This window comes from Pelophylax lessonae (genome assembly GCF_965119305.1).
Source record: "Pelophylax lessonae genome assembly, chromosome: 10".
Taxonomy (NCBI): Eukaryota; Metazoa; Chordata; class Amphibia; order Anura; family Ranidae; genus Pelophylax; species Pelophylax lessonae.
Genome location: NC_138777.1, coordinates 130,155,910 through 130,172,960, shown reverse-complemented (window position 1 = coordinate 130,172,960; position 17,051 = coordinate 130,155,910). Strand labels below are relative to the sequence as shown.

General features: G+C 44.2%; 1 protein-coding gene across 1 annotated transcript in view; it reads right to left on the bottom strand.

The window, feature by feature from the left end:
* Positions 1-17,051, bottom strand: part of PYGM (glycogen phosphorylase, muscle associated) — a 982,083-nt gene that overhangs the window by 706,443 nt on the left and 258,589 nt on the right. The window contains exon 5 of the mRNA XM_082270768.1: positions 13,350-13,481. Within this exon, the coding sequence (XP_082126894.1) occupies positions 13,350-13,481 (132 nt within the window). The remainder of the gene's footprint in view (positions 1-13,349; positions 13,482-17,051) is intronic.

Below are 17,051 nucleotides of genomic sequence, written 5' to 3'. Positions count from 1 at the left end.
AGGGCCAATCACAGGGCCATCCTGCCGAATGATGTTGCTCTGTGTCCGAGGGACACAGGCACATCGAGATCGCGCCGCTGCGCGTGCCCGCGGCAGCGCGATCTCTCTCCTTCTGAAGGACGTTCCAGAACGTCCATTCAGAAGGACGAGACTCCCGCCCGGCCGTATATGTACTATAGCCCATGTGGGAGGTAGTTAAATTGGTCCTTGCGAAAAAGCATGCCCGACATTTCCCACATATATGAAAGCCCTTCCTACCAGGAAAGAATGTCACATTTGGGGGAACCAAAACCTTCTTGACCACCCTATCCCAGAAATTGGGGGCCTTTTGGTATATAAAGGAGGGAGTGGCAGGTAATGCAGGGCCCAATACACGATCTTTCAGGAGGATAGGCCAATGTTTTCTAAAAATTCCCTCGACATTCTTATAGTCACTGGAAAAAAATCGCACAAGAAACTCCATTCTTTCACATTATCTGTAGGTTTGATTTTATTTTGCAAACAACTGGACCTAGGACGTTCAAGGATATTCTGAATCTCCTTGTCCAAACTGTCCTCTTTATAACCTTTTTGTAAAAATCTGTCCTTAATTATCTTAGATTGTATCAGATAATCCTGATCGAAAGTACAGTTTCGTCTGACCCTCATGAATTGCCCCCTTGGTATATTTCTTAACCAAGTGGGATGATGGCCACTCATGATGGACAGGTAACTGTTACGATCGGTTGATTTAAAATAAACCTTCGTGGCAAACCCATTCTGATGTCTAAAATTTGTTACATCCAAAAATTGGATACTGGTCTTATCCCAATGGAACTCCAACCTAATATTATTAGAATTTGAGTTCAGATGGGACATAAACAACAAAAGAGATTCCTCAGTACCCTCCCAAATAAACAGGATATCATCGATAAACCTTTTATAATAAATTCCTGTTTACGCTGGTTAAAGACAAACTTATCTTCCCACTCAGCCATGAAGATGTTCGCCTAGCTGGGGGCAAATTTTGCCCCCATGGCAACTCCTATCTTCTGGCTGTAAAAATAATCGTTATACCAAAAATAATTGTGGGAAAGACAGAAGTCCAAAGAATTTCATCCCTTTTACTAAGAGCCCAATTCAGGGAAAGGAGGGCATCATCCTGTTGGATGATGGTGTAGAGTGAGGACACGTCGGCCGTCACTAGAAAGGCAGACGAGCCCTCACCCAACAACACATCATCCAATGATACCAACAAATCCTTTGTATCCTTTAAAAAGGCTTTAGTGGATGTAACGCTTGGTTGAAGAAATTTGTCAAGGTATTGGCCAAGCCTTGCGGATAGGGATCCAATACCATTGACAATGGGACGTGCTGGTGGACACTTATCGTCCTTATGTATTTTCGGGAGAGTATAGATTGTAGGGATTCTACAAACACTCGGGGTCAAATACCTCTTCTCTTTTTTGGTTAAGACACGTGTCTTATAACCAAAATTGACTAGACATCTCAATTCCTCATCAAATTTAGATGTCGAATCGGTGGATAGTTTAGTGTATGTGTTCTCATCACTAAGTATACTAGACAATTGCTGATGGTAAAAGCTCTTGTCCAGTATAACCACTCCCCCACCTTTGTCTGCTGGTCTTTCCTTTCCTTTTTTCCAAGGATTCAAGACCTTCAATGATATGTCTATTATTATTATGAACCTTTTTATTAGGTATCAACTCATGTAAATCATCCAACACAAGGTTGTTAAACACCTCTACGTAGTGGTTGTTACTTAACTGGGGATTCATAATGGATTTATTTTTTAAATCACTATTTAACATGCCTCCCCCAGTCCCATTACTTATAGAAGTGATTGGGTTATTCAGAAAATACTTTTTCAGATTTCGTTTTCTGATATATTTATGGGCATCAATGTAAACATTAAATGTATTTATGGCGCGTTTAGGAGCGCACTTTAAACCCTGGTCCAGGATATGTAGTTCTTTCTTGTTTAACTCAACCTGGCTCAGGTTAACTCAACCTGGCTCAGGTTAAAGATGCCCTGATTCATTGTTCCCTTCTCCTTTTTCTTGTGTTGGACTCTTCGTCCGGCCCTGACTCCTCTTCTTGTATGTAGTCTTCTCCCGATCTTCTTATTCCCCCTTGATGAATATTTGGGTAGGGACGGTGTCTCCCCCGTCCCCTCCCTCTCCCTAAAAAAGGCCTCCCTCTTGAGGATTGGCCAGTAGATGTTCCATCATCCATAAGGGGTTAGTAATAATTTTCATGTACATAATTGGGATTAGTATACCCACCATTATGTGAATATACAGCCCCTCCAGGTTTGCCCCTACCTCTTCTCCCATTACCAGATCCCCTAGAGGGTCTTCCCCTCTGGGGTACCACTGTCCTTTGCCTATTATCAGAGTAATTCGTGTTCAGATTACCCTTATTTTGTCTCCAATTTGGAGTGACACTCCTAGGTTCCCACTGATTTTTAGATGGTCTTCTAGGCGTGGCACTATGAGCAGGTGTATCAGGAGCACTCATCAGCACACCTGAACTCACTGTTTCACTAATTTCCACATTTAATCCTACATTATTAGTAGTCTCTGCCTGCCATTTATAAATAATCTTATCAAAATCAGTTTTATCTCTATTCAACTTCTTGACTTTCTTCTTTTGGGTGTCCTTGTCTATTTTATCTAATTTTTTCTGTGTTACTTCATTGAAATCTTTTAAATCATTGGTTCCTACCACATTATCTATTTTATTTTGTAGATCTCTAATCTTGCTATTAATGAGCTCCATTTTCCTCTTTTTACGTTTTAAAAGAAGGGTTTGGAGATCCATGCCAGCCTGATGGAAGAAGTCTAACCACTCTTTTATAGACTCAGCATCGTCCAAGCCGTCCTGGGGGGCCACATCCCACCTCAAACCTCTGCTGACAATTCCTTCGGTCAGGTACATTTCAATTGTGGAAATATCCCACCAGGCCCTCACTTGTTTTTCCCAAGTTAGTGACAAAGATTTCAACAAATTAGAGATATCCTCATCTACTGGGGTAACCACATTTTGTTTAAAAATCTCTTTAAGATCCAGTTTCCTGGATTTGAGGAATTTTATAATCTCCATGGCAGCAAGGGTAAAATGAAGAAAACTGAACAAAAATAAATATTACTAAGAACAATATATCCCCTGCACACAAATAATAATGATAATAAAAAAGGTCTTATTTAAGACCTGTCGCAGCTACTTAAAAAGAAAATATGTAAAAAAAAATACTCCAATCAAAATCCCAAATGGAATCACGAATAAAGTACTAGTAGTGCGGACAACTAAAATAACATTATAACACACAAGTTTGTGAATAGTCCTTCAAATAAAATTCAAAGGATAAACTGCAGAAATTTATAGAAAAATGTCCACATCAATTCAAAAGGGTAAGTAGTCTCTTGAGAACCCACAGCACCAAGTAGGAATCACCAGTGTGTATCAAGGTCACCAAACAAATATTCTTCCACCGTCTCCACATTCCTCTACGGCGTCCGGAAGTACTCGGGTGACACAGACGGAGCGTTTGGAGGTCCTGGGCACCAGCGTGGAGAGGGTGAGCTTGACCAATACCGCCCGCAAGTGCATCCGTAGTACCTATATTGCATTGACTGCCTGATTTTAAGCTTGGTTTGTGAGTGTATTTCATTTGGGTTTTTTGGTTAATAATTTGCGAGTTTCTGAAGCAATATCACACTACTGCGACCCTTTTGTTTCCCTATTTTGCTGCATTATCTGGGTGACTGGCGGATGCCCGTGAGGAAAAGGGATATTTGACACAGTTTAAGGACCGCCTGGTGATTACAGCCTAGACTGAAGATAGGGTACCTACAGCTGATCCAGGAAGAATACGTGTGTGCTTACGCATGTGGGCCTTACCTATGAGAATAGGGGGGCCATACTTTCTGGCGAGTCGCCATTCTCACTATATGTCACAATGGTGGAGGAATATTTGTTTGGTGACCTTGATACACACTGGTGATTCCTACTTGGTGCTGTGGGTTCTCAAGAGACTACTTACCCTTTTGAATTGATATGGACATTTTTCTATAAATTTCTGCATTTTATCCTTTGGATTTTATTTGAAGGACTATTCACAAACTTGTGTGTTTTAATGTTATTTTAGTTGTCCGTGCTACTAGTACTTTATTCGTGATTCCATTTGGGATTTTGATTGGAGTATTTTTTTTTACATATTTTCTTTTTAAGTAGCTGCGACAGGTCTTAAATAAGACCTTTTTTATTATCATTATTATTTGTGCGCAGGGGATATATTGCTCTTAGTAATATTTATTTTTGTTCATAATTCACATACAGCATCACTTTTTCCTGCCTGGTGCCATAGCAGAAACCAGTAATGGTCAGTTTGTCTCTAATCCTGATTGCTGGTGGCTCAATAGCTAGGGCAAATAACAAGGGGACAATAAGCACCCTTGTCTTGTGCACCTCCCCAAGTTGAAGGTGTGGGACATTTTACCTAATGCCCTAATAGCCGCCTGCGGGTGGCAGTACAGTGGAGTACCCAGGAGATATACACCTCTCCAAAACCAAACCTTTTTTGTACCTCACACAGATAGGGCCACTCAATGCTATTGAAGGCCTTCATAACAGCGAGTGACAGCAGGGCTCTATGACCTATATTATCTGGTGAAGATTGCATATTGTTGAAGAGCCTTCTCAGATTGACTGCAGTTTGGCATAAAGGCAGCATGGTCAGAATGTACAAAAGACGCAATTACCCCAATCAGCCTAATCGCGAATACCTTAGCTAGGTGTTTAATATCACTCTGTAAAAGTAAAATGGGTCTGTATGAACCTGGGTCTACCTGATCTTTACTAGGTTTTTAACAATAGATTAATTTTGGCTTTGGACATTGAGGGAGGCAATGTTTTCTGTTACTTTGCAGTATTAAATACCTTCAATAATTGTGGTAGTACATTAATATCTCAGCATATTGCTTGTATATTTCTACCTGGAGGCCATCCTCCCCAGGTGCTTTATAGTTATTAAACTGCTGTTTGAAATTCTTCTATGGTAAGCGGGGAGTCCAACTCCCCTCTCTCTACCGAGGAAAGTGTGGGGAATGAAATGTCACTCCAGTTATGGAGTGGCATACAAATATCTCTCCAGTTCTGAGGGGGTGTACATAGAAGTAAGGAGATAGAGATTCTCATAATGCCAGCTCTTGTAACACCAAGTCCAGAGATTGCACTAGAAGGCCCAAATGGGCTTTAATCGCTTCAACAGCAGGAAAGCTTTGTTACGAATTAGCAATCCTAGCTAGAAGGTGGCCCGTGCTCTCCCCCTCCTTGAAAAGAACCTTTTCTTCTCCGCTGTGGAGGATAGCAAGTGCTCAAAAGCAAATGCCAAGTCTCCCTAGAGGAGTCAGTAGGATCCTGTATAAATTTCTGTTCCAATGCCTGCACCTGCGACTCTAACTCCTCTCTCAGCCCAGATTTCAGCAATAAGGAGTCCCTCAGATACAGTATGCCTTAAATGAGTGGGGAGTCATTAGGGTTCTGCTGTGCAAAGAACTCACACATACTCCACTTCATCACTGTGTGGGAAGGAAACAATTTCAGCAGGAAGGCGTTGAATTTCCAAATTGGCTTGGATAATTTGAATGGAGGAGAGACTATAAGATGTATTACCATATGAGAATGGTCAGAGACACTACGGGGCTTGTAGAAGACCTTGGAGACTGATGGGAGCATGCCCAAGCTACCCATAGCCAAATTTATCATGGTTAGAATACCATGCGTTTTTTTAAAACAGGAGAATTGTTTGGCTATAGGGTTTTTAAACCTCCAGATATCAACCCACCCCACTTTTTGCAGCAACCTCATTAAAGGGCTACCTCTCAAGGTAGCAGAAGCCTGTGGAATTCGGTGTTTATCCAACAGTTAAAGTCCCAGACAATCAATAGTGGCAGTTGCAGCTTCCCTGCCACAAAAGATAGCAAAAACCTGAGTACTGTCACTGTAAATAGTAGGGAATGCATAAACTTGCTAAAATACAGCTCAAAGGGGAGAGGTAGAGGGCCAAAAAAAAGCCTTTCCTAAGACTATCTTCGATGTATTCCTCCATAGCCTTCGACTCCGCAAGGTTTAGAGGGTAGGTCTTCCCCCTAGGTAAGGGGGACCCGGGGAGCAGATCTATGGCACAGTCATAGGGGCGATGTGGTTTAAGTTCCTCAGCATCTTGTTCAGAAAACACATTGGCAAACTCAGCATAGGCCAAGGGTACTACAAGGTCAGTTGAAACCTCATGGACAGAAACATTATTGCGTACAACCTTTGGGAGACAGTAAACTAGACAGGAAGTGCTCCATGCGGAAATTTGACCCGAGGACCAGTCTATAGGCGGGTTGTGTTCACAAAGCCACGGGAACCCGAGAATGATTGGATGTCTCTGGGACAAATAACGTCAAACCAGGGGCGGACGTACAGGGGTCGCCATGGCGGCCGGACCCCATGCTGCAGGGGGCCTGAGAGGGCCCCCTGTATGTATAGAGAGGAGGAGCGGCAAGCAAAGCTGAGACCGGAGATCCCCCGATCCTCCCGATGGAGCTGATCTCACAAAACATTGGAAACAATGGAAAGTGAAAGCAGAGTGTGTGCTGTTCTCTCTGCCTCCCCCTACAGTGCAATACCCGGCAGGAAGTTACAGGAAGGTACAGTCCTCTCTCGTTTTTTAAAAAGGCTTTCTGTGTGTATGTATGTGTGTGTATGTATGTATGTATGTATGTGTGTGTGTATGTATGTGTGTGTATGTGTGTGTATGTATGTGTGTGCATATGTGCATCTATATATGTATGTGTGTGCATGTATGTATGTATGTGTACTGTGTGTGTACTGTATGTGTGCGTACTGTATGTGTGTGTATGTATGTGCGTGCATGTAGGTATGTGTGTGTGTGTGTTTATATGTGTGTGGATATATGTACGTGTGTGTGCTTCAAGTTATTGCCCATTTGAGTTTATGGACTTTTAAGGACTTTTAAATGATTTTAAGCTGAAGTGTGCAGTAATTCAGTTATTATATTATAGTCGGTTTTCTCAATTTACTTTAAACACGTAAGGCCTCTTTCACACGGTCCGAATTCCATTGCTCTGCTCAGCGGGGATCGATCCGCCGATCCCCGCTGAGGCGGTGGATGACAGCCTCGTCTCCGCACTGTTTGTGGAGAGGGAGGTGTCAGAGCCCCGCTGCTCTCTATGGGGAATCGGATGAGAGCAGACCGCCTGGACGGATGGAAAATAGGGTTTCCATCCGTCCGGATTTCACGGACAGGATCGGATGCGAATGGCAGCGGGTGTCAGCGGACATGTCACCGCTGACATCCGCTGCTCCATAGGGCTGAATGGGGCATCCGATCAGATCCGCCTAAAAAACTGACAGGTGGATCTGTTCGGAACGCCCGTGTGAAAGAGCCCTAAAGGTGGCTAAGAGGTACCACCATTCCTGCGCTACTGAAATGTTTCTATTTTGTATTGTGTGATCTAATTCATATTACAACATTTATACATGATTTCATTACCTATAATTACTTCTATATAAGTAGCAGCATTGTGTTATATGTGTCCTAGACTCCTGAGCGCATAGGGTCACTCTGCAATTGTTTGCCTTTTATGGGTGAATATGGAGGTGTTTCTTTAGTCCACCAGCACTATTACTGTTCCCATTCCCCCTCCCCACCAGTCCTGCCACTGATTCCATACCCCCCTCTCCCCACCAGCACTATTACTGGTTCCATCCCCCCCTTCCCACCAGTCCTGCCACTGATTCCATACCCCCCTCTCCCCACCAGCACTATTACTGTTCCCATTTCCCCCTCCCCACCAGTCCTGCCACTGATCCCATACCTCCTTTCCCCACCAGCACTATTACTGGTTCCATACCCCCCTCCCCACCAGTCCTGCCACTGATCCCATACCCCCCTCTCCCCACCAGCACTATTATTGGTCCCATTCCCCCTCCCCACCAGTCCTGCCACTGATTCCATACCCCCCTCTCCCCATCAGCACTATTACTGGTTCCATCCCCCCTCCCCACCAGTCCTGCCACTGATCCCATACCCCCCTTTCCCCACCAGCACTATTACTGTTCCCATTCCCCCCTCCCCACCAGTCCTGCCACTGATCCCGTACCCCCCTTTCCCCACCACCACTATTACTGTTCCCATTCCCCCCTCCCCACCAGTCCTGCCACTGATCCCATACCCCCCTCTCCCCCCAGCACTATTACTGTTCCCATTCCCCCCTCCCCACCAGTGCTGCCACTTATCCCATACCCCCCTCTCCCCACCAGCACTATTACTGTTCCCATTTCCCCCTCCCCACCAGTCCTGCCACTGATCCCATACCCCCCTTTCCCCACCAGCACTATTACTGTTCCCATTCCCCCCTCCCCACCAGTCCTGCCACTGATCCCATACCCCCCTCTCCCCACCAGCACTATTACTGTTCCAATTTCCCCCTCCCCACCAGTGCTGCCACTGATCCCATACCCCCCTTTCCCCATCAGCACTATTACTGGTTCCATCCCCCCCTCCCCACCAGTCCTGCCACTGATCCCATACCCCCCCTCTACCCACCAGCACTATTATTGGTCCCATTTCCCCCTCCCCACCAGTCCTGCCACTTATCCATACCCCCCTCTCCCCACCAGCACTATTACTGGTCCCATTCCCCCCTCCCCACCAGTCCTGCCACTGATCCCATACCCCCCTCTCCCCATCAGCACTATTACTGTTCCCATTTCCCCCTCCCCACCAGTCCTGCCACTGATCCTATACCCCCCTCTCCCCACCAGCACTATTACTGTTCCCATTCCCCCCTCCCCACCAGTGCTGCCACTGATCCCGTACCCCCCTTTCCCCACCACCACTATTACTGTTCCCATTCCCCCCTCCCCACCAGTCCTGCCACTGATCCCATACCCCCCTCTCCCCCCAGCACTATTACTGTTCCCATTCCCCCCTCCCCACCAGTGCTGCCACTTATCCCATACCCCCCTCTCCCCACCAGCACTATTACTGTTCCCATTTCCCCCTCCCCACCAGTCCTGCCACTGATCCCATACCCCCCTTTCCCCACCAGCACTATTACTGTTCCCATTCCCCCTCCCCACCAGTCCTGCCACTGATCCCATACCCCCCTCTCCCCACCAGCACTATTACTGTTCCAATTTCCCCCTCCCCACCAGTGCTGCCACTGATCCCATACCCCCCTTTCCCCATCAGCACTATTACTGGTTCCCTCCCCCCCTCCCCACCAGTCCTGCCACTGATCCCATACCCCCCTCTACCCACCAGCACTATTATTGGTCCCATTTCCCCCTCCCCACCAGTCCTGCCACTTATCCATACCCCCCTCTCCCCACCAGCACTATTACTGGTCCCATTCCCCCCTCCCCACCAGTCCTGCCACTGATCCCATAACCCCCTTTCCCCACCAGCACTATTACTGGTCCCATTCCCCCCTCTCCACCAGTCCTGCCACTGATCCCATACCCCCCTTTCCCCATCAGCACTATTACTGTTCCCATTTCCCCCTCCCCACCAGTCCTGCCACTGATCCTATACCCCCCTCTCCCCACCAGCACTATTACTGGTCTCATTCCCAAGGTCAGATTTTACCGATCCTAAGGAGGCAAATCAAAGAAATTGATTGTTGAGGTTCACATTCCCTTTCATGAAAGAATATTATATATATACAGTAGTTTTTTTTGTATGTACCCCATCGGTGTCCAGGGGGCCTTACAAGCCTGTGAGAGGTTGAGGGTCTTGAAGGAGTTTTAGGGCAGTGTTGGGGGGAGGGGCCCTTCATGATTTCTTGCACCTGGGCCCTGAAAGTTCTAGTTACGCCCCTGCGTCAAACATTAGGATTTCTTGATGTAATGGAACGGATAGAGGTTTGGATTCATGGGTAATAAGCCCGTCTCCCAGAGGGTCGCCACCAAAGGTGGTTACACAAAGTGGAAACTTCTTAGGAACAACAGGAATTTGCAGTCTTTTAAGCAGTGCTGCGTCAAAGAACACACCGCCAGCACCAGAATCTATAAAGGTCATGGTGGGTTTGTCAGAATTATTGGGGGAGATTAAATAAAAAAAAAATATGGAAATATGTCATATTCTGTTTTATATAGAAATTCTGAGCAGTGTTGTAGAAGGTCACTGAAAGTTCAAACCTCCTTTTAGGCAAAAGTGTCTATTCAACAGATTTCTAAAAGGTTTACCCAAACATGCTGTGTTGACCTAAGGTAATAAATAAATAGTCTGTTTAACTTTCTTTAGATAAAGTCTAGCTGACGCTATACCAGGATAATCTTGTTTGTGTGGTGATCATAAAACACTAGTCAGTATTTTCTGTGTTTAAACCCATTTAAAAATAAGATTTACAGATACATTATAATCCTATGTGTAAAAGAATATTAACAATTAAATATATATATATGAATAACATACATAGATATGTAGGAAATCTTTATATATTAAAGTTGTTTCATTCTTGCTAAATTCTAGCTTTAACTGATATTGATGACTCATGATCTCATGTTTAGTAAGGCTTCAGTAAATAAGCTCTTGTAAGTGGTAAAGTATCATAAAACTTTTTTTGACCTTGCCAGGTGTCTAGTTTACAAGGTCTGGGATTATAGGCTCTTTGTCAGTATAAGGTTCAAATTTTATTTGTTATATCGCTATATACTAAATCTAAAGAGCAACACAATACTGCCATCTTTGGTGACTGATGCTAAGTGAAGTCTTTGGTTTAGACAGTCATTTACAATATATATATATATATAGATATATATATTAATAATATATTATGGTGTTACCAGATTTAATCCTTTCTTAGATACATGATGGATATTATTAGATGGATATGTGTATTATGAGAGTATGGACAAGTTTTTATGATGATTACTCTTAAATATAAAGAAATCATCATTTAATTTTAATATACTGGTTAGAGGTGTTGATCAATGACATCACCAGTTAATGAATAAGATGTCTCAACCAATGGGGATAAAGTTCATCCTTCTGGGTTCAACTTATGGTAATTTACAGCCCTTTTGTTCAATACAATATAAAAAGGGAAACCCAGATGAGAGAGACACACATCACATTACACAACATACATTACACATACAACACACACGCTACTTACATCCATACACATACTCATCTATACATATTCCATTTTGCTCCATCATGTATCTGAAACTTTAAAGGTCGCCAAACGAAACTCCTCCATAACTGGCCACCATTTTGGGAAGGCAGCCATCTTAAGGACTCTGGTAACGACCATTCTAAGCTAGCAGCCATTTTAAATATGGTAAATATACCTTGCTGTTTATTTGATCAATATTTAATATCATTTATTTTCCTCCTTACATGTTTTACATTTCATGCTAAAGGGTAACAAGATTACAGTCCCAGCCGCGTGAACCATGTAGATTTTTCTTTAAAAACTGATTTTTGTTTTTATACATTTTTATTAATATCAGATTTAGCGCATATTGGCGTATTAGTCTCACGTTTTGCATGGCCTATTCTCGCTCCATCTGCAGTGGAGTGACTGTCGGTCGCGCAATTTGTAGACAATTGTGGTCTGATTATATAGCACACTTAAATATGGTTTCTACTACATCTGGGAAAAACGTAATCTTTCTTTATTTTTACTTTCATTATTGAACTACACATCACATTGCATTTATTGTTTGAAGTTTGTATTTTATGTAAAGCTATCTTTTTGTGTCATCTCAAGTCTGATCATTTATTGTGAATACATGTCTTGTGAATAAATATTCTTATATATTCCCTACTGTAGACTGTTTTCACTAAGATTGGTATATGCTTTTAAAAAGGAATTAATTGATAAAAAGAATTCGCTACATATTGATTTGTGGAAATACGTGGAGATTCTCCTACCTCACAGATCTTTGCTTATTTACATAAATAGACACTGTTATATTCAGAGTAGTATAAATTTTCTGACAGGTTGATAGGAACTAATAGCCTCTCTTGAGGAGCATTTAAAACTGTCTGGCTTAATGGAACTCCTCGATTACCCATTAAGCCTGGCAGTTTTCCAGCCAAAAAGGACAGGCCTGCAGGAAATGTCCCTGCTTCCCACAATAGAGGCAGAGGCCTAGGGTCCTGCGTTTAGTACGTTCATCTTTGGAAATCTCACAGCACCTACGTCCATGGGTCCTGCTGCAGACAAGGGGTATGGCAACAGAAGGAACTGGCTCAGGCTGTGGAGGAGGTTGGGGATCCACACTGCGAGGATTATACTGTCTATAGCGCTCCCTCTCTGCTTGACGTTCAGAGAAGCGAGCGTCTACCCGAATACAAAGATTAATAAAATCCTCCAGGGACTCAGGGATCTCATGGTAGGTCAATTCATCTTTAATACATCCAGAGAGCCCTGCGAAAGGAAGCTTTAAGGGCTTTATCACCCCAGGAGGTCTCTGCTGCTAATGTGTGGAATTCTATAGCATAGGAAGCTACCGTACGTTTACCCTGAGGTAAGTCCAGGATCCCAGACTCCGCCACAGACACCCTGCCAGGAGCTTCAAAAATACATTCAAAAAAACTTAATAAAGGTGGAGTAATCATATATATGGGGGGACTCTTTTTCCAGAAGAGGAGACACCCAGGACAAAGCTCTACCCTTAAGTAAGGAAATTATGAATGTCACTTAACCTGAGCTGAGGGCTGATTCCTAAATGGCAATTGGCAGTGGTTGAGGAAACCCCTACAATCTGAAGGGTTCCCATCATACTTTTCATGAAGATTTATTTTAGGAGCCTGGGGGGCTGCGAAGTTACCCATGGCAACGGGCTCCCTAGCTACAGCCCCTTGATCAAAGGGAGCAGCAAGACTGGGACCATGCACGATAGACATGGAGGATAGCTTAGTCGTGATGGTCTCTAATTTCTCCTCCAATGACTTTACTTGGTTAGCCTGCACACCCAGAAGTTGTCCCTAAAGTGTGACTGCCTGCACCAATTTGATGAGGTCAATCTGGCCTGAGTATACTGTTAGGCCTGCCAGAGACCCCAACCGCTCCTCCGGTTTCCTGTTTTTTTTTACCCTTGAGAAGATTTTTGTGAAATTGGGCTTTCAGGAAAGCTGTTAACCTACCAAGTTATGCTATTTAAAATATGTCAGATACTTAGACTTTCTCACTTTAAAAAAAAAAAAAAAGCTAAAGTTGGAAGTAATCGAAAGAATGGTACCACTATCATACATTTCAATTTATTCCAGGCTTAGCACTGATGTGCAGTTGTAGAATAGACTATAAAAGAACACTTACTTGCGTATCAATCCATTCAGATCCTTGTGGAGTGTGTTGAACCTTGCCAAAAAAATGCACAGGTATCGTGTATTCTGGACGGGCTTTTTCCCAGGGGTTTCCATACCTCAGCCAGTCATCTGCTTCTTCCACCTAATAAACAAATTTAAAATGTCATAGGAAACAGTACTTGTAGAGTCAGTAAAAATATACTAAAATAGCTGACAAATTCTTGCAAGAACAAATGTAAGCAATGATCACGTTGTTGAGTTAATTATTACTGAATTCTTTCCTAGCTTTTAATTTTTTTTCTGTTTCTAATATGCCTTCTGAGATCCTTCTGAGGTGTCATGGCCAAATCCTGTCTCAGCCACTTACGTCATTAACCCACAGGAAGTTAATGGATCAGCAAGTAAATGGCCAGCACTTTTCTGCTACAAAGCCTTCCCCCGGTAAGTTTACAGCCTGTTTTCAGCCATGGATTGACTTTCTGTGATACCGAACTCTGCAAATTTTCAGATTCCTTTGTCTGCAGCTTTCCCTGACCTCTGGCTTTTATTCTGGTTTTTCTTTGAGATATGTCTATGTCTGTCCTGATGTGATCCACAGAGCTGCTGCCTAGTCTGGTCCACGGTACACCTGGTGCAAACCTGATACGTGTTCTCCCTTGCATTGGTGTGATCCACGGTCGTGCTACCTGGTCTGGTCTGTTTTACATCCAGTAATCTCTTGACCTGTGTTCCAGTCTGCCCTGGTGTGATCCCCAGCCTTAACTTCCTTTCCACTGCAAGGTTCCTATCCTCTCTGCTGCCAGTGGTGTTGTTTGCAGCATACACATTAACATTAATTTGTTTTTTATCCTGTGCCTTTGCATTTATGTAAATCTGGCCTATTTTTCACACAAATAAAGCAGGGTGATCCTAGGCATGGCGACCTGTTGTCAGCATGCAGCTATCTCCAAACTTCCATAAGGGGTCCCTGGTGATCATCAGCTGACCCTTAGATTCTACACCCTGGGGAATCCCACGTCATCTGTTCACATGTGGGTCCATAGCTTCCATCTCCGCGACACTCGACTAATGTGCAGGCAACCTTGATTATATAATTGCAATGTATAGCTGCATGGTCAGTGGATGCCAAAAATAGACTACACTGAAAAAATGTGAGTAGTGGACTTTTCTGAGAGAATATTAGATACACATCTGACGCAATTTTCTAGACAGGCATTTGAAAATCCACTGAATTTGACTAAGGTCTTCCAATATAGTGGATAAGGTTAACTGGGTCTCTACTGAAAACCAGATTCCAGGTGCTGCACCTAAACCATCCCTGATCAGATCCATTCATTAAAGAAATCAGGATTATGTACTACCAGAAGCCAGGAAAAAGCAATCAGTGTGCTTTAAATAAAACATCTATCCTCCTTTTTACAGATTTCTACTATAGGAGAACAGAGAACATAACAGAAGAGCAGAACTTTACTCACAACAACTTGATAAAACATATTTTTTTTAAGCAAGGAACAAACATTCCACATCAATAATTATGTTACCAAAATGAGTGTGTGCTATAATTTTCCTCCATTGCTACTGTTTTTTCTTGCTGGAGGCTGCTATTTTGCAGAAGCCCAGAGCCCCCGAAGAGCAGTAAATCAAAAAGCAGAACTAAACCTTTTGATTTACTGGTTTCAAAAAGAGTTACATTCCTGGAATGCCAGGATTGCTGTCACATTTGCTTGTGCCCTCAACCAAACTGTCAAACCATCAAATGGCTGGGGTTATAACTGATCACATATTTTTTTTTTTTTGTTGTAGGGGGAGTGGCAAGAGGATGACGCTGTGAGGAGGATCGTAGCAGAGCTCCGAGACCCGTAGGCAGGCATCCGCCCACAGCAGAGAGCAGCGGCATCCTCCTCCCTCAGAGTCGGAAGGGAGTACACGTGGCTGAATACCATATGCCAGAGAGCCGCATCACAGGAACCCGGCTCCGACTACACTAGAGAGGGAGGACAGGGTAACGCCGAGACTTCCCCGCACAGTGACCCGGACCCGAGAAGCATGCCCTCTAAATAGTGCGGAACCTCCTTCCCCTAAACCAGCGTGGAGGCACTCGTGATAGCCAGGCTACACATTGGAAGCCCAGAGAATGCCATTCAGATCGGAGAGACAGCGGCGACAGCCCTGGTGAGTGCAGAGACTCTCAGACCCCTGGTTTCTCTCCTGGGGGACGAGTTTATTAATACACAGGGGGGGACCGGGAGAGGGGGGCCGAAGTACGAACACACTCACCCAGGCTCATGTGGGATAGAGGAGAAGAGCTATAACGCCAGTAAAAGCCGAGTTCCCCTCCCCCCACTCCCCATGCAGACAAGTGAACTTCATAACATAAGGAGACCAGGCAGGAGCGTGGACATTTCCGCTTATTTTCTCAGGGGTTCACGGTGTGAGAGAGTGGAGGAACAGTCCAGGATGGCGCCAACAAGGGCTGGTGCAGCTGGAAACACAGGAGCAAAGAAGGACAGTAAAAGCAGTCACAACAGCAAGGAAACACAGTACCAGCAGATTGAGGATATACCTGAGCAGACTGTTGCCTCAAGAGGTGAGCAGCCAGCATCACAATCCCCCCCACATCAAAACCCACCTGCACAGACAATGGAATGGAAAGAGATACTATCCATTATGCCCACGAAACAAGACCTGACCGCCATTGTGGCCTCTATAGTAAGCTCATTAACCAATGAAATCAATTCTTTAAAGGGCCAAATGCAGAAAATGGATAGTAGGATAGAGGTGGTGGAAAAAGATCAGGCCCAGATTACAGATAGAGTGGAGAGTATAGAGGCATCTCAGAGACTATTTGCCAAACAGCTAATCACGATCCAGCTCCAGCAGGATGACGGAGAAAATAGGAATCGTCGTAACAACATACGCCTTAGGGGGTTAACTGAGATGGTGGATGGGCCTGACTTATTAGTCAAGATAACCGAGATTTTTAATAATCTTCTGGACAGACCCCAACTGGAGGCAATTGAGATGGACAGGAGCATGGGGGCGGGCTACCCACGAGACGTCCTGGCCAGGATCCATTTTTTTGCACCTAAAGAAAAAATAATGAGGAAGGCATGGGATAGGGGCCCCTTTGAGTATGAAGGATCGACGATCCGGCTCTTACCAGACTTATCGAGGAATACTTTAAGAATGAGAGCAGTGGTTAAACCTCTATTGGAGGAAATTCGGAAGTCAGGGGCTACCTATCATTGGGGCCACCCATTCCATCTAAAGGTCATGAAGGGGGAACTGACTTTTACGTTACGTTGGCCTGACCAATTGCCAGGGCTTTTTTCTTTTTTGGATATACAACCAGTCCAGGTTCCTGACTGGCTGGGTTCCCAAGTGTTTCAGAAAAGCCCAGGAATATCTTTACAGGAATAGTGATATGATTGTATCTGCTTAATCTCTTTTTTCCTTGGGTCCACAGTCAGTACGGGTTACGGGCTGGCTGGGAACTCAAGGGTATTAGAGGAATTATGATTTTCCTGTATTATGCTGTATTTAAGGGCTTTAACTTTTTGTGTTTTTTTTCTATTTCTTTCCTGTTTGCTGCTTTTTCTGTTCTGCTCTAGAGAGAACAGGCCCTGAGAGCATAGAACGGGCAGGATAGTGACTAGGTAGGCCCAGACAGGCTATCAGGGGGCTTAGAGTAGGATATGAGGGGAATGTGGGG